General features: G+C 35.2%; 1 protein-coding gene across 11 annotated transcripts in view; it reads left to right on the plus strand.

Moving 5' to 3' along the window:
• The window catches only part of CACNA2D1 (calcium voltage-gated channel auxiliary subunit alpha2delta 1), a 353,423-nt gene that overhangs the window by 220,803 nt on the left and 106,430 nt on the right, over positions 1–26,190 (plus strand). For all 11 annotated transcript variants that reach the window (XM_085083515.1, XM_085083490.1, XM_085083507.1 and 8 more), the window contains exon 7: positions 19,980–20,111. In XM_085083515.1, the coding sequence (XP_084939641.1) occupies positions 19,980–20,111 (132 nt within the window). The remainder of the gene's footprint in view (positions 1–19,979; positions 20,112–26,190) is intronic.

A 26,190-nucleotide genomic window follows, 5' to 3' on the forward strand; every position in this document is an offset into this window, starting at 1 on the left:
GTTTTTGAAAGAACCAATTTATAGTGAGTGCTCCTTAGGAATAGAAATGTTTAGTTTCTCAAAAGGAAGAAAGAGGTTACTTTTAAATTATGCCATTTCAGCATATTCAAAAAAATCTTAATTTTGATCAGAGCAATTTGTATAACGGATCCATTGCCAGAAACTGAATGAGAATGTAGATATCATTGAGAGGATGATTGGTCTCAAAGATTTCGTTTTCAGGGCTCTGGAAATTTTGCTTGGGGCGATTATACCAAGAGTTCTACGACAACAGACAAAATCCAAACCTGTTCAAGATACAAATAGGGGTTAATATAGGGCAAAATCTGTGCCACTACAGGGAAGAGTTCTAAAACACTTCCAAATTATAATGTCATATATATTGCTGCAATAAACCTTTTCAAAATCAAATAAAAAAACATTAAAAATAAATCAAAATTCAGGTAATGATTTTACAATGTTGTTAATCCCAGAAAAAACCCGAAAAACAGCCACCCCAACAGATACCTTTTTCCTGCCCCAAACCCCTTAATGGGGGTGTGTTTAGTAGTGGTAATGTAATTTTTACATCTTCTGAAGTTAGTGTACTGGAATGGGTTTCAGCATATATGGGGTTTTTACCCACTTGTTCAATGCAGCTGCTTAGGTCAAAATGAGCTGTTTGATTGCTGAGTTTCCAGGCTGGATAAATGAAATAATCCTGTATGGGATGAGCTGCAGTGAGCTCCAGTTGCCCAATGCCACATCTCATTTAATGGGGTCAGACTCTGCCTGCTTCCATACCACTTGTATTTCTGACTTTGTGATTGCCTGCTGCTGTTGTGATGTATGTTGAACTCCTTTTTCCTCTCTCTTTGCTTGTTTGTTTTGTTTGTCCAGTTTTTTTGCGGTTTCTTTTAGAATCCCTGTAGATGTACTCACCAGCTCTGCTTCTGGTACAAACATCATCTTTCAACATCAGTGGTTGTGCAATGACACTAATACTGAAGTACATCTGGGCCTTTCTGCTTCTGATTTTTTTAAACTGTCAGAAGCTGAACCTTCTAAGAGAATATTCAGCTAGATATGATCTCATTTCTACTACTCATGTCTTTGACATTATTCTGTCCACAGGTCTTTCAGACCATGACTCTTCACTGATAGGGCTTTTTAGTTTTTATGACATTAGTATAAAGCACTAAAAATACTGAAATAATGCTTGAAACTGATGGTTTACAAGCTTCAGTTATAATGTCTTCTTCACCACATATTCACTTTACAGTGTAGCTTCCTGATCAGTCATTATCCAGTCTACATTTATTGAGTCCATCTACACATTTCACGTTAACTGATGGTTGTTCTATGTACATAACTTGGAATGTTTTGCTGACAACCAGATAGATTATTAGAATGGTATTCTTCTTCCCCATCCCCCAAACATCAAATAAATACATATTTAGAATTAATAAATTTCCACTTCATCTTTCTGTTTTTCCTCTTTCACTGTTTATTCTAAAAGCGTGCATTATAGGTCTCTTGATATTTGAGTCACTACTTCCTCCTGTTTCTTCTTGAGTGTAAGTCCTGTATTCATGTTGCACTATGGTACTCTTGTTCAAAAGCCTCCCTGTAAATCCACAATTCCTTTCTTTCACAATTCAGTGATAAAGATTAACCATTCCCTTGGTTGTTATGCAGTACAGTTTTACTTCTATTCAGTGTTATGTTTTCTGTTTCTGCATCATTTAGAGAATTTGAGAGTCTGTATCAATGTGTTTCTGATAAGGAAAAACAAAAAAAAAACAAACGAAGTTGCTGCAGGAAATAAAGCTACTAGTAGAAAGGAAAACTTCAGGTGTAATGCATTTCCCAGCTTTCATTTTTACCTTGACTTAATAGCCTTTGGCACAATGATCACACCCAACTCCTTTCTTCCCTATTCCAAGCAACTGCATTGTTTGATCTCCCTTTAAGGAGCCCTGAGAGGGCTACATCTGTACTTGCAAATAAGGGTAACACCTTTGAAACACATTTGAAAGAAGGCAGGCTCTGGTCAGAATATCAAATCCATCTATTGAATGGAGCTGTCTGAATGCATGCTCTGCACTATAAAAATAAAGTAATCCATCTGTTGAATGGAGCTGTCTGAATGCATGCTCTCCACTATAAAAATAAGGTAATCTACCTTTTGCAGGGAACACTAAGCACTGCTGCATTCACCGTAGGGAAAGATATACATAGGATATTTAGTTTGGTATATATTGCAAGTCACTTTCTGATAGCTTGTCTTTGCCAAAGTGCTAACTAAGCATTGTGTTAAAGCATCAATTTATCCATGGAGGGGCAATTTAGCAGTGTGCATTTCTCAAACAGTGTATGTTTTAATATCATATAAAGCTGCATATATACTTAGCCTATCAGTGGCTTTGTTCTTTCTGAATTCTGTGCTTTAGTACCCAGCAGGGCACTGCATAATTTCAAACTCTATTTTTTTTTTTCTTCCTTCTAGTTATCTCTCTTAATTTTTTGTTTATTTTTGGGTTGGGTTTTTGTTGGTTTGTTTTTGTTTAAAAACAGCAAGACAACCAGCAGTGTGTCAGATGGCACTGACAAGAGGACATATTTGATAGTAAGTTTCACAGAATGAGCAATACATCATCCTGAGCTTTGAACTGCTTTCTGGAAGATATTAATGAGAAGACTGATGGCCATTAAAGGGCAGCTGTTGTTCTCTTTAGGAGGTAGAATACATTCTCTTTCTCAGTAAGCAGAGGGGAGTAATCTTTCATTAGTTGGATTTTTGAAAACACCTATTTCTTGCTCTGGGATATAATTTAGGTCAGGCACAGTATCACTGTACCAAACACCACACTGCATAAAGAACTGTGCTTGATAGTACAAAATTTCCTTAACAACAGCATATTTACCATTTTGTGTATTCTACTTGGATAAGATGCATTTTCCTACAAATTAAAAAAATGAGAAAGCCTGCTTGAATTTTCCAGAAGGCAACATATTCCACTGCCTACTTAAAATAATTGTTACTGGGATGGTTCATAAAACACTTAACTACCTTGTAGAAGGTCCCCATCTGAAGGTGCTGTTTTAACAGCTTTGCACATTGAACACTTTGCATTGATAACTTTTTTCCTACTATTTCTACATCACAGTCAATCCAGTATTTTCATTGCTACTGGGTCAATAATTATTGATCACTTAGTCATTCAGCATAATTTGTTAGTACTACTATAAATGAAGGTACAAATTGATAATTGAGAATTATTCAATTTTATTTTAATAATTCTTCTAGGAAAGTAGAAGCAAGTACACAATCACTTCTGAAAGTTAAGGGAGTTTGATACTTAAAATGTGAAACATTATTATAACTGTGAGTTGGCAATTTAGATTTCTTGTTTCAGAAACCAAGTACTTACAGCCTCTATAAAAAAATTGAAATTTGTGGTGTTTCCTGATACGGGTTAATGTCTATGTACTTCATATTCCTTTTTTTTTTTTTTTTTGCCTGTGACAATACTTTTTTGTCACTTAAGATACAATGCTGCTAAATTATAACTTTATATTCTTCTGCTCCAGTCATAATTTTAGTTACACTTCATATTCTCCATAGTGAATTACTTATCCTCTACTGAGAGCCCTACTTCTTCCAGGATTTGTTCAAAATACTGTAATTATGACACACACTTTTACATTTTCTTCACTGTAGCCAAAGCAAAATTCCTGAGTATATGACACAGCAGATGTGTTGACTATAATACTTTTGTGTTTGATATTCTGACATATTTCTTTTTAAAATTGCTTCATTTATACAATTCCTTCTCTGTGTTTATACATGAAGTCTGGTGCACAAGTGTCTCATATCTCTTCCCTTTTGGCTGAAAAATTGTACAGCTTTGACCCTACTTTTCCTCTGAATATTTTGGAAACTCTTTGAGAGCTTTACTCACCCATGTGGTTTTTGTGCTTATTGTGGTTAGACATCACCAAACTGTGAAGACTCTGTTTTCTGGGCCATTGTTTTTTCCTTTGTGGGCAAGATTGCTTTCTGAGGATTACCTGAGCCTACACTTCTTTGAACATCTTTTATCAGCTGTGGCACTTGCTCCAGATGCGTATGAAGGAGGTTTAAGTTTAATTATTTATTCCAGCGTGAAAAACTGTCAGTAACCTCTGTCTTGCTGTTGTTGGGGTCTTCTCCAATTTTATCTATTTTAGTTCCCAGGAGACAGGATACCTCTGTGATTTGTGGAACCTATAATAAACCTATTTTCCTTAGTACTGTTTTCTAAAGACTTTTAATGATGTTAGTGTGATTTTCCAGAATTTTCTCTCCCATTCCTTCAACTAAATATGTACATATATCATCCTGACATCTCTCTCAAGTATTGAGGGAAGTACTGTCTTAGGCAGTCTCTGAGGAATTACAGTATCATCCATCCCTTTTGAATTATCTGCCCATTTTTCTCTGGTTTCCCTCATTTGCTGCCGCTTGTTTTTCGTTTGTATCTTCAAAGAGATCAGATTTATACTGTTGCTTTTTCACTTGCTGGGCTTTTCTCTGCTTGTTTTTGCAATTCATTTCTTCTGCTGATTGCCAATGCATCACTCAGTTCTTTGATTTAGCTGCTCCAGTACAAGCAGCTTTGTGTCCAGTCTCGTTCTTCCTTCCTTCCATCACACCTTTGATACCTGCCTGACATTAATTGCTGTTATTGCTGACATTTCCAATCTAAAGATTGGTTTTCTCAGCCAGGAGTTCTACCTTCTGCACACCTATATGCATATAGGTTACACATATGTAGGTAGCTTCAATCAGAAACAAATTCAGAAAAAATCATTTTGGTTTGAGTTCTCAGTAATTGAAATTCTGTGAGTGTAGACAGTTGTTATAAGAGACGATTCCTTGTTTTATTTACTCGACAGAGATGTGCACAGATAGTTTATGAAGAAAACACCACTTACAGTAACAGGAAATGCTAAGAAACACCAGCAATTTAAATTTATGAAAGAACAGAAACTACCTTTTGTGCTTTAATGTGTATGTAACAGTAATGACAGCTACATTGTAATAAATAGCATACTTTGTTCACTGTGAGTAAGCAGAAAATTGGGTCAAATAGCCTTCTGCTGCTAACTTCAGCATAGAAATGAATGTTTTCAGGTTCCACTATAAATGGAGCATTTGAATCATACAGAGTACTTACTAATACATCAAATCAGTGAAATGTACCTTCAAACATGATATCAGTGCTCCATTAGGAATAAAAGCAGCCGAAAATCTGTACACTGGTCTATTTATCACCTTTTTTAGAAGAAGAAATAAAATAGAAAATCATCTTCTATAGATTGCATTAGGCCGATTCCCTTTTATTCTTTTCTTTTTTTGTGGGCCTTTGATTCATTTTTTTCTTTTTGATAAATTTCTGATTATGTTCTGAAAGAATAGTGACTGAAGTAGCTGCATTGTTGTGTTTCCTGGGAAGATATCTGTTCCTGATGTGTCTGTGCAGATACAGGATTTAGAACCTACATTCCTTCACCTAAGCCCTACTTCACTGTATGATATCAATGTGTCAGTTCTTTGTGGCACTGATAAGTAATTTATTTTGCTGTTCATGTTTCAAGCTCACTTCTCTGGAAGTTGGCTTGACTTCTTAACACTAGTATTGACTATTGAAAAATAATTCAAATATCACCAATATGTGCAGATAGAGATATAGAAAAGGAAAGAAAAAAGTAATACAGTAAACTCTGCTGAACTCTCAAAAAGGGACTCATTGTCACTGAGCTAAATTTCTCTTTTATCTCTGAAGACTGGAATTGTAATAGTGCTGAGATTTCTTTGCTACTTGCTCAGATAAGTTACTTGTTTTATGGTCTCTCATGATGCATTATCATTTTTCATGCATTCTGGTAGTTAAACTTTCAAAAGACAGAAATATTACTTGAGTGGTTAATTTCAGAGCTTGGGGTCATCTTGAAGTCACTAAACTGAATGATGAGGCAGATGACCATTGTCCCATCCCTGGAAGTGTATGAGGCCAGGATGGATGGGGCTTTGAGCAACCTGGACTAGTGAAAGATGTCCCTGATGTCCCTGATGTCCCTGATGTCCCTGATGTCCCTGGTGTCCCTGCCCCTGGCAGGGGTTTGGAACCAGAGGATCTTCAAGGTCCCCTTCCAACCCAAACCATTCCATGACTACATAGCAGTCTAAAGAGCACACCAGAGTTCCTGTGTTAGAACTTTACCCTGTTTTCCTATAAATATACTCTGCAGACCTAACAAAAATAATTAAATGCTAACAGAGTGGCTGGCACTGTTATTCAGTTTTGCTATTCACAAATGGCAGTGGGGGGAAAAACCCTCCCACCTAGCATCCCTGTAGGCATTAATATCAGGAAGACTATTCACATCACTAAATCTGTATGTTTATGTTGCTGTTGCATCTGCTGATTCAGTTTTTACTAGGAGATCCCACTGGAGAATGCATTATTGACAATATTTGGGTAATACAATGCTAATTAAATCAGCAAATATAATCACTGGATGAAATGGTGAATTATGCCCTGATCAAATCCAGAAAATTCTAAAAACTGTAATAGTAAGCCTATTTTTTTTTTCATTTTTTTCTGAGACGACAAACTTTTTTTTCATTTTTATTTTCATTTTATTTTATCCTTAGCACAGTCTTACTAGATGCAAACACTAAAGCTCTAGGCAGATGAAGTAAGATCATGAGCAAAATATAAATTGCTGGAATAGCTAATGAAAGCCTAGAGCAGGACTGAAGTAATACACAACCTGGGGCAAAATTAAGTAGCTGTTTATCTCAGCTTCTCCCCACTACAGTGTGAGAGCTGTATTTTTGGCATCATCTGTAGATGGAACTGATTACTCACTGCTTTTGCAAACATATGTTATATGCATATGTACACATATATAACCATATATTTACAAAATTATGTAGCATATAATTCAGAAGATATTGCATATTTAAAATTTATTCAGCTGCCAATTATGTATCTATGCCTTTAAACAAATTTTATATGTCTTTGCTTGATTGAGAATGGGAAGTAGTACAAAAAATATATTTTTTCAAAGATTTTTTTGTGCATCTCTTCAAGTAGCTTAGTTTCAGTTGATCATATGGGGTCACTATTTTATTTTCTGTTTCCTTTCAGAATAATCAGTCCTAATTTTTTAGGTAATTTCATGAAACAATTTCTGATAGTCTCCCAAACATTATTCTTGACTTACTGTCTTGAAACTTTGCATTTTTTCCTTCCAATTAATTGATGTCCCAAAAAATAAAATTTCATTTTTTGGTATCTCGCTACATATCTGCACAGAACACACCTGTTCAGCCGATTTTTCATGAATTTCTCTTCATTTCTGCACCAGAGTCATTCTTGCACCACTTTTCCTTGAGCTCTTCCTTTTGTAGTTAGTAAAGTTTCCTCCAGTTTTCAAACCTTGTCTGTAATTTTATCTGATTTCTCTATCACAGATAACAGGGCATGAGAAGTCAGAGGCAGAGGGATGTTGAGTAGTTTTTACTTTTCCAAAACCAGGACAGCAGGGAATTGAAAGGTGTGGCAGAGCTCTGCAATAACTTCTGTTCTGCTGCTGCTCGAGTTCTTCCCTCAGTCCCCTGCTCATGTTTGTCATCGGGTCTTAATTCTCATTTTAAAATTTTCAAGACATGAAAGATTTCTACTTATTTAATTAGATCATACTTAACAAAATGAAATCATAATACATTAATAATTAACTAATTAATTGTGACAAATTGCATGGCTGCAGCATTTGTCTATTCCATTCACTTGCCTTAGGGGTTATACTCTTCTCCGCAGATGATGGATAACTTGGCTGCTTTTTCAGTTTGTTTTGTGTTGTCACAAAGTGAAAACTGGATGCCTTTGACAGTATTTTATGCTTTTCTGTGGCATAAGCTGTCAAGAAGGGAGGCAAGGGATAGATACCCAATGATTATTCACTAGGTCATGCACCTGAAATCTCCTTTTGGGAGAAAAATTGTCTTTGCTTATGAAAAAATTTGTCTTTGGTTAGTCCTACAATATTTCTTTAAATGTTGTCCCTGAAGTAAGTTTGTAGGAGCTTGTTACCCAGAACATTCGTTGTCTTGCCAGTTTTTTGGCTCTCTCTCATAGATAAGGAATAATACAATTTTTGTTTGCTTCTGCAAAAATATATATGACTTATTTAATAAAAACAAGTATTTTTGAAATTTAATATATTTTATTTCCTCACTTTAAAAGAAATCTATTTTTTCTTTTCTCTTTTTTCTTTTTTTTCTTTTTTTTTCTTTTCTTTTTTTTTAATCAATAATAGGAAGCCTGATGATCTGAAATAAAAAGCTACTACATATGGTGACATCATAAAGTGAATTTTGTTTGACAGCTCTACAGGCATCTGTTGATGGTCTAATTTTTGGATTGAGGCTGTGAAAAAAATGCATGAAGTAATTTGTTTACATGTGACATGGGTTTATAACTGCAGAATTCTAGCCAGATATTGACTCACAAACAGTAGGGAAACTACGTACATCATAAACCTGCCTTCGTGCCACAGTGCCAGATTATGTCAGGAAATCATTCAGAAGACTTTTAAGACATTAAAGACTTTTAAATTTCATTACTGAATCTGATCTGACATTGAGAATAAATAAATTGCTCCTATTCTGTAGCTGAGGAAAATGTTCAGTAAGGCTGTGATGTGCCAAAGATTTTCCTGAACATCAGTATTAGAATTAAAGCATTTACATGAAATTGACTCAGCACCAGCACTTTCAATATTGGAACATCAGTTTCCATAAGCTGTGGTTTCTTTAATACTGGAGATGCCTCATTTTCTGAGCCTCTACTATATGCATAAAGCATTTAGAAGAACTGACTAAAGTAAAATTTAACTATTATGGAGTGTTCTTGGATACTTAAAGTGTCCTCATTTTGCTTTTGGCCTGCAAGTGGTAATGATGAAACAAATACTTCTCATTGTCAACACACACTGAACAAATACTCTCATTTTCATGTTATACACTGGAATAACATATCAGTGGCTTTAGTGAAAATATAACCATTTCCAACAGGTGGCAAGCTGGCCATTGGACTACAGAATGTTTGCACCAAGGGGGCAGTTGGTTTTCAGATGACAAGTTCCCTGTTAAAGGTGTTACAGTTTTTTTTATACCTCTAAGAATATGTGTTTTGTTTGGTATTTATCATGCTCAAGCCCATCTTGTTAAATGAGTTGTGAACTCATCTTTCAGTCACTATAGAAAGTATTGCTATGTTCCAAATACATCTGCTGTTACAGATAATTGGGGTGATGAAAATTGCGAGGTGACAGTGTGCTGGAGACAGATGACACTCTTGAGAATAAAGTTAAGTGTTGCCAGTTGACTGTGAACTTCTTTGCCACTGGAAAGCAAGTTGCTCTCTCTCATCTACCTAATTTATTTGACCAGTACTGCTTTATGAGAGCTGGATCTGTCTACATTAGGATTGTAGTTCAGATCAGAAATGCCCTTTGGAAAAAACAGTTTGGGCCAAGTTGCTGCAGTTGACTGCTGAGCTGTCTCAGAGTGGAGCTGGATTTCCCTGCCATGCCCAAATTGCACTCTCATGGTGCCCCTGGCCCACAGGTGCTGTTAGGGCACTCAGGGCTACAGCATAGGATAGATGTAGCAGAAAATAAAATCTCCAAATCCTGTCTATGAATACCACATTCCCAGCAAAACCTTTTTCAATATACATACCTGCTTCCATTGCGCTGCACTTCTGGCTGATACAGGTGAAGCCACTGAAACCAGGATGCTGTTAGGAAAGCAAAGTAATGAGTTTCTTACAAGAAGCTTTCTGTTGCTTCCTTGGTTTGTTTGGTTGTTGGTTTTGTTTGGTTGTTTTTTGTGGGTTTTTTCCGAAAGTTGTTTAAAAAAGAAAAAAAAATTCAGTGGGTCTTCCCTTTGCATTTTTGAAACAATTGCTGCAATGGGCTGTTACCAGATTGGGCCATTATTTCCCTGGAGTACATCCTGAATTGATGCAGAATGTCAGAGCACAGTGGGATTTAGCAGGTGCTAAGCTGCTGGCATTGAGTTTTGCTTCTTTCATGTATCAAATATGAAAGTTATATGTGTGTAAAAATGCCTGTAAGAATGAGGCTGAAGTTTGGTTTATTTCACTATGTGATATGACTCTTCTGCTTTATTTTAAATCCAGATTCATACTTTTATATCCTACTCCTTATCCTGGGAAATATGGAACTCTGTATCCTTACTCCCTGACTTTAGTTGAAAATAGCTGCTTAAAATACTCTGTGACTTCAGGGTTTTGTATAATATGTTCTTAACTTATTCTTCTTATAATATATTCTTAACTAATTTGGTTCCATATGCATTTTTTCCACTCCATAGCAATTGCTCCAGCTGTGTCTGTATTTCCTTAATATATTGTTCTCTCCCTAGTATTGGAAACAATCCATATAGAAGCCTTTAGAAACCTCAAACTCAGCAGCTTCTCTAATTTTAAAAGCTCTGTTTATGCAGTATTCACTCATTCAGGAAGGATTATGGGCCTTAATTAAATATGGGAGGTTAAAGTAACTAATATGTAATACACTTTAGGCCATTAGGGTAGGTATTTATGGGAAGATAAAATTTCTTCTTGAGCAGTAAAGTAGATGTAAGATAATTTGTCTTTCTTCGTCCCATTCCAGTTTTCTGCAACTTCGTCACCCTGTGGTTTTATATTCACAAAGTAAATGAAAAACAAGGAGACCTTCAGCAAGCATATCATTATAAAAAATTATTTTTTGTCTGGACATTGTAGAACAAAGAACTGCTCTACTGAGTGATTAAAGCAGTGAATAGAGAAAATTCAGATGAATATATACTCATGAGAATACCCATGACATGGAAGCAGACAAAAACAACTACAAAGAATCTTAATTTTACTGTGTTCTCAAAGATCCTTTTGAGGTTTTTTTTTTTATTATTTTTTCAAAGGCATTTGGATTCTTATGAAGTGATTTATAAGGATTTTTTTTTTTTTTTCATAAAAAGTCTAAAGCACTGAGCCTGGACTCCTAAAATTGGAATCTGCTTATTGCATCAGCCTGCCAGAATACTATGTTCAGAGAGAGTGGCTGAACACTGCAGGGTTATGGTGTTCTGAGGATGAAGGATGAAGTCAGTTCCCTGGACAGTAATATTTTTGTTGTTAACTTCAGGGAGGCCAGGATTCACTCCAAGAATGGATCTCAGCTTGGCGTCTCAGAACAACAGGGCTGGGAGTCTGTGTGTCCTTCCTCCTAGAGTAAATGCTATAGATGAAATAAAATTAATGTGGTTTTTCTCTTGTAAAGGTACAGGGAAAGTCTTTGTAGCAAGAAATAGAAATGTCTTCAGAGTGAGAAGCACCTCTGTACAGGCAGCAAGCTTTCAACTTTCTGGTACTCTGTAGCCCCATGATCTTTAAGAGAGAGGAGGATTTTCATATTCCTTCTATATAATCTAGAGAACAGCACCAAACCACACTTAATTAGCAGCTGAGTACAATACCTGTGCTGATGCTAGGGCAAAGAAGAGCAATTTCTATTCTGGTTTTATGTTCTAAGAATGCATAATGCAGTTGCACATGTACAAATTTTCATCTGTTGGAGAGAGGGGACTTTTTCCTTGGGTAGTTGAATTTCAGAAAATATCAGTCCAGTTGTTCTTTGGACCAATAACAAGAAGAAAAACAAAAAGAATGTGTGTGGAAATTCCATTATTTTTAATTCTCAAGACTCATCCATGAGCTGGCTGAAATACTGATTAGGAGCTGTCACATCTGTACCAACTCAGGTGATGAAACAAACCTTGTCTCATCATCATTTTTCTCACGTTTCCTGCTCGTGCACTGTATTCCCCTCACACTTGGTGTGTCTTAGATTTCTGTTGCCAGAGATGTATTTAAATAAAATAAACCAGTCTGCTATTCCTTCATATTTAATTTATATGGATTAGATTAGAACCCATTAACCAAATCCTTTCTAATACTCTAATATTTCTTAACATATGTGTTCTCCATATATTACCTGTATAATAGAGGAAAAGAATTTTTACAATACAAAAATATTAATAATTAATTTGAATATTTTATAATAATACAACACATATGTATGTACTCTATATATAAATATATATAAAGTAAATATAAGTATCCATCCTTTATTTGCAAGTATTTAATATTAATTCATTAAATATGAATAAGTGCTTTTACTTTCAATTCTTGTGCTGCCATTAATTCTGTATAAAAGTGCATTTTTGTGGTTACTAAATTTAAGCTTCTAAACAGACATTTTATTTATTTGTAACAAAGGGTGACATATCAGAGTAGGGCAGGTTTTTGCTTGACAAATCCAATTCTTAATCTAGCTAGCTCATGTCATTCCCTTAATAAACTGATCAAGCTTGATCAGCTCTGGGCTCCTTGCTGGTATTTCATAGCAAAAGATGATTCTAGGACCTTCTGCTCTAAAAGAGACCTTCTAACTGCCTGTTCTAATTTATTCTTAAGTATTTTCTACCCATTTCTTATTGGGCTAGTGCCATCCTTACTCTTACATACCTTTTTGGAGGGTGGGCTTGCTTTTTGACTCATTTTTTAGGTTGCATTACTGAACCTCTGTCTACTTTCAGAAATCAGATTTTTTGTTCTTCACAGCCCATTTTAGTGGCCATTTTCAGCATTTTGTCCACTTGCAGTTCATCTCCCTGGCATAATGGACAAAAAAACCTTGTAGAATGCCAGGAAGTATGATGAGTGATCTTTATTTTGTTGTACTATTGTACTATTTTTGCTGTAGATACGGGTGCTTTCCAATTTGCCGTGGCTGGGGAGAGGATGGAAGGAAACGTTGATGGACATTATGCATGTTGTATGAAAAACTTTATGAACTTTTTAATAGGTGATCTACATAAATCCAACAGGGTATAGCATCCAGTTTGGAATTAACTGGTTCCAGACTACAATTAAAGTGAAATATGAGGGAAAACAGCAAAATAGTTTAAAAAAGCAGAAAGCTTGAGGTAAGAGAGAGCATTTTTGCATGAGTAGGTCTGTTCCTAGTCCTTTTCCTTCTCACTTAACCCAGCTATTGCTTGGATTTACTGATCTTTTAAGGTGCTTTAGTGATTAGAAAGTTATTGAAGTGGTGATACTTTGGCAGAATGAAGACAGCATTTAATAAATTATTCCAGAACAGCATTTCCAGACAGTCGTTTGATTGGTTTTATTTGGTTTTGTTAACACCTAATTAATTTTTTTTTTAGAGAGAGAAGTCTTCATTAAAGATCAAGCATATCTCCATAGTTACTTTAATTTGAATGTCACTATGAAATCCTTTGAAATGCTAACAAAAAATTAGAGCAAAGTGAAGAAAGAGCAGAGCTTGTATGTGAAATATGTGGGTGTTTTTTGATATTTAATCCCTTATATTTCCATAAAAATACAATATACTCATCTCTTGGTATTTTTTCTTGGTTTTGGGTTTTTTTGTTTTTTAAAGAAGGAATTATTTCCAAATAGAGGGCCTGCTTTGAAGTAAACTTTAATAGTGAATAGTATAATTATTGTTTCAATAATAAAAAAATAATAATAAAGAATCAGCAGGTTCTTAGACTGTGCATTTCTCTACAAAATCTGAAAAGTCCTCTAGAACCACTCGAATCAACAGTATCTTTCATACATTTTCTCTTCTTGCCGTCTTCCCAGAAAATAACCTTCCAGTACTGTATGGTTCACACAGGGTATTATTCCATTCTGGAATACATCCTGGTATATTTTGAGATGAGGGGAAGCAAGGCAACAACATGTAAGGTGCACAAATGCTCTTGTTAGCAATGCAGTTTATAATAGGGTGTCTTTTGTGTTTTGTAGAGATAAACAACTTGTTGAAAAATCATGAGTGTGTACTAAAGAGTCAGTGACTCAGCATTGTATTAACTCTTTTTTGTTGAGTTATAATAGAAGTTTAGTTCCATCCTCTGCTCTTGACATTTTTATTCTCATTTTCTTCTCGTGGGTGTTACTTATTTTAATGAGATTTTGCTGTGCTTCTCTGGCTATCAGCATGTGGCAGCTAAGCCAGGCAGCAGACAACATGCAGCATTGCCAATTAATTTACTTGATTTGACACAGACAAAACAGTATTCTAGACTTCAGTGACTTCTCCATAAAATTATTTATAGAACTGTCTGGGACATAATGTCAAATATCTAAGGGGGAACGGAGAAGTTGTTCATTTAAAGAAAAAACATGACATTTTATCATTTATGCTTTTAATTGTGTGTGTAAAATATCTACTCTATAGAACTTGAATTTTTTTGATTCAATAATTGCTCCATTTGCTAAAAACTGTATTTTAATACTTTGGTTTCGTTCACCATTAAATGTATGTTACTTGAACAGTTCTAATCATGCAGTAATTTTAAATTATGATAGGTTAGGAAATGGAAATGCTTCTTTCAAAGCAAGATTTTGTAACTAATACGAGGATATGCAATACATACAAGATCCAGCAGAGCATCACATAAAGTAATGACCGATCCAATTGGAAATGCCACTATATAAAAATTGTTGTTTGTTAGATTCAAAGACTTATTTTTGCTTTTCCTCCTTTTGCTTTGAGTGAAAAGAGTACATTGCCTTGGCATTTGTGTAACCTTGTTTTGATAAAAGTTAAGAGTCTAGAAGAGAGGTTGGATAAAATACTACCCAGCTCCCTTATCTCTCAAAATTTTCCTATTACTGTCCTTTGACTGTTTTCTAATCAGCTATGAAGATTTTTTTAGATTACTGTTTTCAGTTGGACATTTTCTTGTGGTTTTCTATGGAAAACCTAAATATCTGAATTCAAGTTTCTAATGCCAGTCAAAGGACCAAATACCTTGGGGAAAATGTTCACTTTGGAGTCACTATGATCTTTCCTCTGCTCTGGCCTTTTTGCTATTGCACTTCTCATGAGAGAAGAACCTGGCTTGAAACCTGCATCTAAATTTGAAAGGTTGAAGTTCAAGTTACTACTGGAATAGTTCTTCAGATTGTTATATTTGGGAATTATGTAGAATATGCATGTGTGTATGTGTGCATGTGTACTTGTGTATGTATATACATATAGAAATGTATATGCACATGTATAAGCCAGGGCAAAACTCTGATTACAAGTACCTTGAAATGAAATGTCCATTCCTTCCTAGTTGCATGTGAAAAAGATGGGAGTGCATCTTTGCAGGGACAGTGGAGACTGAATAAAGTTCTGTGTAATTAAACATAAACATGAAGGAATGTAATCTTTAACAAAATTACTGAAACACACAAGTCATAAAGAAAACTAGTTTATACCTTCAGTAGAGTTTCTGTATTTTCTGATTATCATGCCTACTGATGGAAGTGTCTGTATCTGCACACATATATGCAAAAATATGCGCTTGAGAATGTATTGTCCCTCTGTGCCCACTTTTAAATACCATAATATCTGATTGAAAGTATATATTTAAATCATAGCAATTACTACTCACTGTTATCTTTAAAAAAAACCAATGGGTCAACTTCATTTAGCAGGATATGGAAGGGTAATACATTGCAGACATTAAAAGAAGATTAATGAACTGCTAAGGAGCTCCCTTCTGTTCTCCCCAGTGTCTGTGTAGCTGCCACATCAGGGAACAGCAGCTCACGTATTTTCAGATGTAGGAAATAGCTCTCAGGCTTTTCAAATGAAGTTGTTCTCTGTCTGCTATGCAGGCCAGGGCCTCTACGTTGAATAAATCATCAGAAGCGTATTCCAGTCCTTTTAAAGAGAGCACAGCAGTGCTCTCTATTTTTTATTGATTGCATTTGTAGGGGAAAATTGAATCCATTCCTTGTCAAGGCCCCTAAACCTCGTATCATAAAGAAGAAGGAAAAAGTGGAAAGATGGATCAAGTTCAGTGGAATTAGCCAGAAAGAATGACGTTTCATATTGTGTGATGATGAATTTTATTTTTTCATCTTCCATGTATCAAGTGAAAGGTAGCAGCTGAAGTACTCAGAAGTAGTAATCTTCAAAGATTTCTTTTAGCAGAATTGAAAATAAGCTTACTGGAGAGTTTTCTCCAACTAGATTTTCTATCAGCCAATTATCAGTAAAAAGCTCTTTCCTGTATCTTAGTTAACTCAAAAGACAAGTAGATATACAGAAGTGTGACTATAACACCTCTAAACATTTTATTTTAGTACAATGCATTTTTTTAAATAACAGAAAATAAATTTTCACTATATAAATGAAGTTAATGTAAACTGTCTCTCCAATTAGAGCATTCTGACAGGTGCTATGGTCTCTGCTATGAGTTAGTGAAAGTACCACTGCTTTGGTTTTTACGTGTCAGTTGAGAATCAGGATCTATTATAAGGAACCATTTGAAGAATATTCTTTCGCTGATTAGGACTGGAATTGCTTGCTTTTCTTTAGAAAGTTTCAAATCCATTGCTGTAGGCTTTAGACCAGAATTCAGAGGCATTGGTTTGAAGTTGCCTATTGCCAGTGATATTGCATTAAAAAAAAAAAAAAAAAAAAAGGAGAGGGTTAAACAAAAGGAGGACTTGATTTACAGCTTGCTTTTTCAAGTGCAGTATGCTTTAGCAGAAGGAAAACAATCATAGAAGTTGTGAAAAAACACTTAGAAAAATAAATTATTCAAAATAAAATTCCCAGCACTCTTATCCTCATTTACTGATTGCTGGATTAGTTCACACACATGTGGGTGCATTCTGTATACTATTCAAGTATACTTCTAGATAGAATGAAAAAAACCCAACCAACCAAAAATAACCCAAAAACCAAAAACCTGAATGAAGAGAGCTAGTTTGAACTACAAATAGCAAACTGCTCCAGAAATGATTGTTTTAATGACCATACAATCATTTATTTGCATTATCAGTCTCACCAAATAAACTGTGTCTCTGTTCCAAGCACAATTTTTTTGTCATAATGAGAAAGTGAATTAAGACGAAGGTGATGTATGTTGAGCCTGTCATGTGCTGTTACAGTTTATTACTGAAATGAGAGTTGGGCACTTAACTGTGAATTTCTGGAGTGCAGGAATATCTGGTTTTCAGTGCCTGAGAACAGATATATTACAAACTGTTAGTAGCCTTTTCCCAGTTATTTCAGTTCCCTTCTGTTGAGATGCTCTCTTCTTGTTGCTTTTTTTTTAATTTCACATTATTTATTTTTTTAATTCAAGCTTCCTGTCTTGGGCCATTTGAGAGTTTTAGTTTTTTCTGCTTACTGAAAATGCTTGGATTTTTTAGGCTGTTGTATTTGTCTCCAGGAGAAAATTATAGAGGAGGAGGAGGAAGGAGAAAGTGGAACATAATTTATATCATACAACTCTTAAATCTGGCTGTAAAGCATCACTTCTCCACAAATATTCCAAACAAGATCTAGTAATCCTTATCTCTTACTTTATAGCCTAACCTCAAGTCTAATAAAGTGCTAAAATTATTAGTTCCAGTGTATGGATTTGACACTTGAGTATTTATTTATTTTAATATTTGTAGATCGTCTCCTTTTTTTTGTGTGTATTTTAGATATATATTTGCATATATATGACTGTGTATGTGTAGAGGTGTGTGCATACATATATAACTCTTTGCAAAACACTTTTGGGTGATATTAAAATCATAGAATCATAAAACATGCTAGGTGGGAAGGGACCCATCAGTATCATGAAGTCCAGCTCCTGGCCCTGCACTGAACACCTCAATCACACCATGTGCCTTTAAAGTGTTGTCCAAACTGTTCTTGAACTGTCAGGCTCAGTGCTGTGACCACATCCCTGGGGAGCCTCTTCCAGTGTTTAGCCATCCTCTGGATGAAGAACCTTTCCCTGATATCCAACCTAAACCTTCCCTGACACAACTCCCTGCTTTTCTTTCGAGTCCGTCATGGTCACAAGTGAAGTGATTGGTATACCTCCAGATAGGAAAGAGTTACATGAAACGAAACAAAATCAAGCTGAAAATGTCTTGTATACCTAAGTGACAGAGCTTCTAATGGCTTTATGGAGCCACTTCTGGAAGCAAGATCTCAGGATCTGACACAAAGTCAAGTTTAAAAAGTCTGTACATAATGCTTAATTACAGCAGGTTAAAGGGGATCTAAAAGATGTAACTGAACAGTAAACATTTTAAAATTAAAATCTCATGGTGCCTCAGGGAATTGTTCTTCTTTCTTAAGTAAACATGTATTTATTTATAATTATCTACTTGACAAAGAGAGAGGTATATAATACAAGCTAGTTGCTTACAGGAAGTCTCAAGAGTTGGAAATTTAATTTGATATTTCTACAAAAAGCTATCTCTTTAGAGAGCACTATCTTAAACTACTCTAAAAAAACAGATAAACCTTTCTGCAAAATACGTGGTGTAGCAATTTTCTCCTTAACCTTTAAAAACCAGCCTATAAAATTTAATGTTGTGATCTCATTTCTCTAGTACCTTCTAAAAGCCTCACTTTGGAAATGGGCTGTCAGCTGTTAACTTTCAATCCATCCTTATTTTTATCTTTTTTTTTTTTCATTGTAGAATGTGGACCTGCATACCAAATTTTGCACTGTAATGCCACTCAGGTCCCTTAAATGTGAACTGCTTTTATTTCAGCTTGACTTGTCCATTGGCAAGAGAAGGCAAATTTTCTTTCCTGTGTCCTATGCCATAGTGTGAGCACGATCTCTGTGGCAATTTTCATTGGACTTATACCTACATCTTTATCTCTTTCCAAAAGTCTTTTCTTTTTTTTCTTTTTCCCTCTAGTTCCCTTTTCACTCTTGTGTTGCTGAACTAGGTGCTTCAATTTAAGAAATATTGCTAACAATCCCATTAGGCAACACAAAGAAAGAATTAGTGACTAAACCATCAGAAAGCCTTTACTTTTCATAATTAACTGTGCATTTGAAATTGCCTAACATTATTATGATCTGGGGGGGATTGATGAAATATTTACAACTGATTAAATGAGGTGATAAACATGATTTATCATAAGCTATATCATAAAGTGTTTTGTATCACAATAAAATTGCATTGACTACTGACTACAGTCTTTAGTGTAGCAATGTTCATCAACTGTAATGTTCAATTTTAAATTTTCCCAATATATCTCTTCCTCAAAAAAGCATAGAACACATTAATATATTTTATATTTGTTTGATTATATAAACTATTAGATTGATTAAAGCAAACATTGGTACAGGATAACTTTATGAATATAAGTTTCTGTATAAATGGCAACATCGTGTTTAGCTGGAATGTGAATTTTCTTGTATTTTAGGTTAATTGTGGAGTTAACCCAACTCATAAATGGTAACATTCACTTTGCTGTCCTTACTGTAAGGCCCCACATCTGTGAACATTAAGAGCTGTTTAGGGTGTGAAAATGAGCACTCCTGGTCATGCAGCCCCACATCAACACTACAATTCAAATAACTCATCAGTCTGTTTGCTATATAATCCATTTTGAAAGGGACATCTTTGTTATGTTTATATATACTTTTGTTGAGGTCATTCTAGTTGCTCTTATTGCAGTGGGTTGTAATTAGCAAGCATCAAATGCATATACTTGTGTTTATTTTTCTGTAAACAATCTACGATTGGGAAGTGCAATTAGAGTGACATCTCATAAAGAAAGTATTTGTAGAAGATATTGTCTTTGAAAATAAACCAAGAGTCGTGGCATGAAAAAAATCCAACTGGAAGAAGAGAGCATGAGGAATTTAAAGAAAAATGCCCACGGAAAAGAAGCGTATTTCTTAAAATTTAACTTCTGGTTTAGTTAAATATTTTTGCTTTCTCAGAATTCCAGTTGGCTTTTTGTAGTCATTGCTTCCCATGTTAGGATGTGACTTTCTAATAAAAAAAATGTTTTGTCTTTGACAGCAACAATAGTGTTGAATGAACTCAACTGGACTGCAGCTCTGGATGATGTGTTCAAGCGGAACAGAGAAGAGGACCCCACCTTACTGTGGCAGGTTTTTGGCAGTGCCACTGGCCTCGCAAGGTATTACCCAGGTAACTGAACTGCTCTAGACCACTGTCCTATGCCATATGTTGCATTAAAAATATTCTGAATTATCTGTGGGCAGTAAAATATAACTAAAAATTGTTTTTTACATTGGTGCAGTTTCTTTATATCAGAATTAAGTCATGGATGGTGAAATTATTCTGGCATAAAGCTAGTGTGAGGGTCAAGGAACTGGGATTGTTTTTTCAGTAAGAGAAACAAAAGGTTATGTCCTTTGAAAAGCCGAAGTGTCTAATTTTTTTTTTATTGCTTTCTATATCTTGTATAAATAATCACTTGAATAGTTGTAAGTGACATTTCTGTACTTGTCTAGTTTTAAAGACAGTGACCTGGAAAGTAGACTTATAATCATGTTTCATGCCAGTGAAAATACAAATGCACCATGCTGTGTTCATATCCCTCAGAATCCACAACCTCTGACAGGTACATCTTTGCTATTAGAGCTAAGGTCAGTTCAACTTGATTCCTTCAACCAGCATCTGTTCCACCAGTTGAAGAACTCCATCACTTGATCACACAAATTCATTTTAATAGAGGTATATTTTACTGAATTTAGATAATGAGTAGCCTGAATTTGACTTTTGCTGTTTGCTGCTGCTGTTGAGTGATTCTTATCAGTGCCTGAATAACATGTCCACTACACACAAGGCAGCCATGAAGTGTGTTGACTCAAGCCTACAACTGCCTAAGGAAGAATTCTGAGAACCTTTCTCTTCTGTTTATACAAGATTGTTTGTGTTTCTGAGGGTGAAGGGGATAATTCTAAAGCTGTTACTGTATCATTAGCGCAACTGCTAGCACAGGCGGAGAAACTGCCTCAGGCTAGTTTACAGGAAGAATATTTCATAGCACTTGAATCCTGTTTGTTTTGTCATGCTGGATGATCATGAAATAAATACAGGGAGATGTTGCAGAAAAAAAAGTATTGAAAATGCTAATTTAATATTTGTTTTGTTTTCCAACTCTTCTATTTCAATGCTTTTGGGATCTTTCATTACTGTATGTGGGGTCAGCATTGGTTATGGCTTACTATGTGATGTTTTTCAAGTACTGAAAAAGAAGTGTTTCCTAAATACATCTCTCTGCCAATCTCAAGGAAATATTCCACTTGAAAATTAATCTCATATATTGAAAAATAGATTCTTATCTGTAACTAACCTGTCTACTCCACTTGTTCACCAACACAACACAGGAGCCTCAAAATATGTTTTCTTCCTTAGAACACCTCTAAAAAATGGGAGAAGCTTATTTTCTCTGTTTTAAAGATGTAAATGTTACTTGTATGTACTTCACCCAAATACTTATTTAAATTTAATATAAAACTCAGATACTCACACCTGCTATTTATTCCATAGCTAAATCTTTACTAGCTGTCCAATCCTGTCAGAACATAACTTCATAACTCCTGAGTAATTCCCCATTTCTTAAATACCACACACACAGTGTGATGTACAGTCTGATATTCTGGGAGTTATAGCTGGTGTTTTGTGCATCTGCTTTCCATTGTAGCTCATATTGGAAAGCCCTTTACCTTTTAGAGTTTTAGAATCAGTCTTTGAGCAAGGTTCTCCATCCCTCTCTTTTTGTAAGCTTTTTCTCAGTTTGCTTACACAACACATGTTCTGAAAATTAATTCAGGTTTCATATGCTAAAATGGATGCTTTTCACATTTGCATTTTAAAAATGATATCATAAATTTATAAAACATTCCTTCACTATATTGGTCTTTGGTAAGCCTGTTTCAATGTGATGAATTTTTCAATAACGATGATATTTATGAAAGAATTTGGAAATACCAAAACCCAAAATTACAATGTATAGAGGAGTCTGCTGATTATTATCTGAAAGATATTCACCTAGTCTTTACTCTCATATAAAACCAAGAAGTGCAGTACCTCTAAACTACAAAGGGTGTTTCCAATGAGAGTTTTCATATACTGATGTTTTTATCTGATATTCTCCCGCTGCTTTGAGTCATGGGCAAAGGGTAACCCAGATTCTTCTTAATAGATCCTTTGGGGTGGTTTAGAATGAAAAAACACTGAATGATCAGTGTTTGTAAATATACACATGTAGGGTTTATTGTAGAACAATTTGGTTGCACAGGAACAGGTATGTAGCCACTTTGGTTGTAATCCATAGTAATATGACAACATAAAAGCATAAAAATGTCACTTAAGAAAATGCATAAGAAAGAGAAGGAAAGGTTGGGAGTAGAAAGATCTCCTTACCCCTAGGCCTCAGGACAAGGCTTGATTGTTGTGTTTTCAATGTCTTTTGGTCAAAGTGATGGTGCAGACAGGATCTGTCTGGTGGTGAGGGAAGCCCCAAACACTCCTATTTGGTTTATAATCCCTCAGTTTATAATGTCCAGGCACCTCCCCTGGAGCTGGGAGTATCAACTGATGTGGATCACCTGGACACTTCAGGAGTCTTTGACACCTTCTAAGAGGATACAGCTGACTATTCTATCAGTGCAGCTGAGTCAATTGTGGCTCATCAGCAGAGATGGACACCTTCAGGCTTGTGTGAATGTCCCAGTGCTTCCCAGGCAAGGAATTACCACAGCTGAGTACACTTGGGTAAGGACAGAGACAGCCCCCAGGGTTTGCCTCTTTCCTTGTCTCATTCACCACCAGCTGTAGCCTGATGTGGGCTGTGCTCACCCTCTGGCCCTGGGCAGGTACATGGCACATCAGCAGCTTGCCCTGAGTGTTTGAGCCATCAGCACCCCAGTCTTCCCCTATTCCTTGTGGATCCTTTTCTCCCTCGACCTGGGATGATTAGACCATAGTATCACCTTTATCTTATCACAAATTCCCACTACATTACAAATTCCATTGAATAGCCAAATTTGGGAAGGGATGGGCTTTGGTGGGTGCAGATGGACAGCTGTGCAAAGGTTCTTAGATGATTTTAGCAATGTTTAAGCCATTAACCATTCCAGTCTCTCACATTAGTATCAATATTCTCATTAGTTTCAATGGCAGCACATTTTTGAAGAGGAATGCTAACCCCCAATACTCTACTGGCAATCATCCATTTTGATATGAAGATGCCAAAAGAAATTTTGAGATTTCTGTTAGCTATTCTATGAGCTCTGAACAACTCAAGAGTAAGTAAACAGTAATTCCATAAAAAACCTCAAAAAATATCAGAAGGATTTAATATATGCTCATTCTTACGTTTTAAGTCACAAATCACCAATTAGTCTTTCATCCATGGTAAAGACCAACCCTCAATAATCACAGGCCTCTACAATCAAAAGGAAATTCTGGAATAAGGACACCTTGTTCTGAGTGGAGGAGGGTCGAGTTAGGGAACGTTCAAACAATTGTACTCAAAAGAACACTAAGTAAGTTTGCCAGAGACATTAAACTGGGAGAAACTGTCAACTCCCTCAAGGGCAGAGAGGGCAGTTTAATATAGAATAAACCCTTGCACAAAATTTGGATATTTTATTATAATTTAATTTTTTTATTTTTTTTTTTACATTTAATGATTCTCAGCTATAGTAAAAATATGTTAAAATTGTTGCAACGAGTGAACAGACTGACTTGTAAAATTGTCAAGTCCTTGAAATAAAAAAATAGGAATATGATAAATTTATTTTGCACAGTATTTAAATAATTTTAATAAAATGTTTAAATCTTAGATGTTTCCAGCCTTTGCACTGCAAGCAGTTTTCCATTATTTATGTATAACTCAAGAGTAAGACCCAGTTTTCAAAAGTTCTGTGAAAGAAAGATGAAACATGTTTTGTGGGGCTTTTTCAATAGCAAACACTATTGAAATTCAGTAGTATGGAAACAGTAAACAAAACCAGAGGAGTTTCATGGGGAAAACTATGAGCGACCAAGTTTAAAATTTGAATTCTCTGTGAGAGGGCAAAAAAGCACAAATTGTTATAAATACTGAATCATTTTCTCCTTAACACTAGTAGATGCACATCTACCTGCCTAATTATTTGACTTTATAATTCTAATTCCAGATCACTGTATTGGCTTTTAAGATGACACTTGACTAATTCTAGTCCAGACAGAGGTTTTCAATAGTTTTTGATTCAAACTAAAAGCAGTAATCTGGCAGCATTTTATTAAGATCATTGAAATAAGCAATTTATTCCAATGCAATTGAAACTTTTTTTAAAAATAAATCTTGAATCCAATGCCTGTGGGCTTGCACATGAAGAGTTTTGTTAGCTCTGTGTAGACAGAAAAGTACTTTATTATAGATCAAACTTCAGATTTAATTTATAATTAACCACAGAGAAGTGGACAAATCTGTTGCTCAAAAATAAATTAATTTAATTAAAGTAGTTTAATATGATTTGACAGATATTAAGTTACTTACATTTTGTGAGGCATTTATCCAGCTAATTTGACTGCTAGGTTTTAGAAAGCAGCTATCTGAAAGAACAATTTACTATCATTTTTTTGGTGGGCTCTTTGGAAGTGTAGGTACAAAGTAACCAGTTCCTCTTTTAATCTTACTATTAATTTTAATTATAGATGTAATTAGAATTTTAATTGTTAATCAATATTTCATTAAAATACTGCAATGGGAGGCATATTATTTTCACTGCAGCAATTACTACTTAAACAAACTTTCAAAACTACTTTATATTTATGTGGCTTTTACCAGATACCACCTCTCTCTTCATTCTTTTTTGTTGTTGTTTTGTAAAGATGAGATACTCAATAAAGGATGCATTTTGATTTTTTTTTTTTACTGCAGACAGCAGACATTTATTTGCAGTTAAATATGATATAGGAGGCTTTCTAGTTACAGTAATAAATACACTTAAGGATAATTGGTTGCATAGGATTACTCAAATGAAAACACAATCTTGATTTAGATGAATGTTTAGTAAAAACCTGTTTGATCAGCAACACGGACTCAGCTCTCACAGGGAAGTACATTAAATAATAATTTTCCCAAGTGTTATACTAGAGAGGGTAATACTGATATGGGTACTGATAGTACTGACAGTTTCAGATTTCAGTAGGTGAGTTTTGTATCTCCATAACAGTGGCATGATGGTCCATGAGTAGATTCAGCATCTTTTGTGAAGAAATGCTGACCTTAGGCTCAGTGTGACAATATTTGGTCTGCAGTGACCAATGGTCTACAGGTGGGAATGTGCCACACTTGGTCAAGATCCAAAAACTTGAGGCAATTCATAAAAAAATAAAACTGAGAAATACTATCCTGTCCCCAGCTTTTCCAAATCTTCCCAATTCTATCTGGAAATTTAACAAGGGCTTATGGGAATGAAATGAAAACTTACTTTTCAAATGAAAACTCACCTTCACAATATGGTATTTCTGGCAAAAGGTATGTCTTCCACTCTCCCAGAATTCTGCATAGATCTGTGACTTCTCTCTGATGTCTCTGAGTTTTTTTGTTGTGGGGAGCTGGGATTTCATAGAGGAGAAAGCAGCAGCTCCTCAGCCCTTCTCTTATCACATAACCTAGACTCAGACTTGTCGTCTTCATTTGACCTTATCTGTATTAGACTAGAATTCTTACTTTAGGTATATCTGATCACATCTTAATCATGTATACAGGTATTTCTTATGTTCATCTGCTCCCTCAGCATTAGGATGTATCTGTATTATTAAACAGGATGAGTCAGAGTTTTATTGGAATCCTTTAGACAGCCCCACAGTGTGACTGAAGGGACAATATGTGCTGGCAGCTTTTCCCAGTGGACAGCACTGAACGCTGTTTTGTTTCTTAAGTACTACAAAGTTCTCCAGTCTTGTTCCAGGAGACACATAGATGTTTTTTACTATACTGCATGGCATGTAAAACACACCTAAGTTTTCATCCAAAAAGGCTTCTGGTTAAAAAACTAATAAAAACATCACTGTCCTCATTTTGTATATAAAAGAAACAGGTCTATAGAGATAACATGGGTTCTTCAGTTTTTTTAGGATTGAGTTTGCTTTTATACTCATTAACTCATTTAAATTCAGTTTAAATATCAGCAGGTCTGATAATCTTCTCTGGATGTTTGTAATATCAGTACTGAAGAGTACAGTGAAGAGAACTGTGCTATTC

Source organism: Lichenostomus cassidix, chromosome 1Aa (assembly GCF_008360975.1).
Source record: "Lichenostomus cassidix isolate B80296 chromosome 1Aa, HeHo_3.0, whole genome shotgun sequence".
Classification (NCBI taxonomy): Eukaryota; Metazoa; Chordata; class Aves; order Passeriformes; family Meliphagidae; genus Lichenostomus; species Lichenostomus cassidix.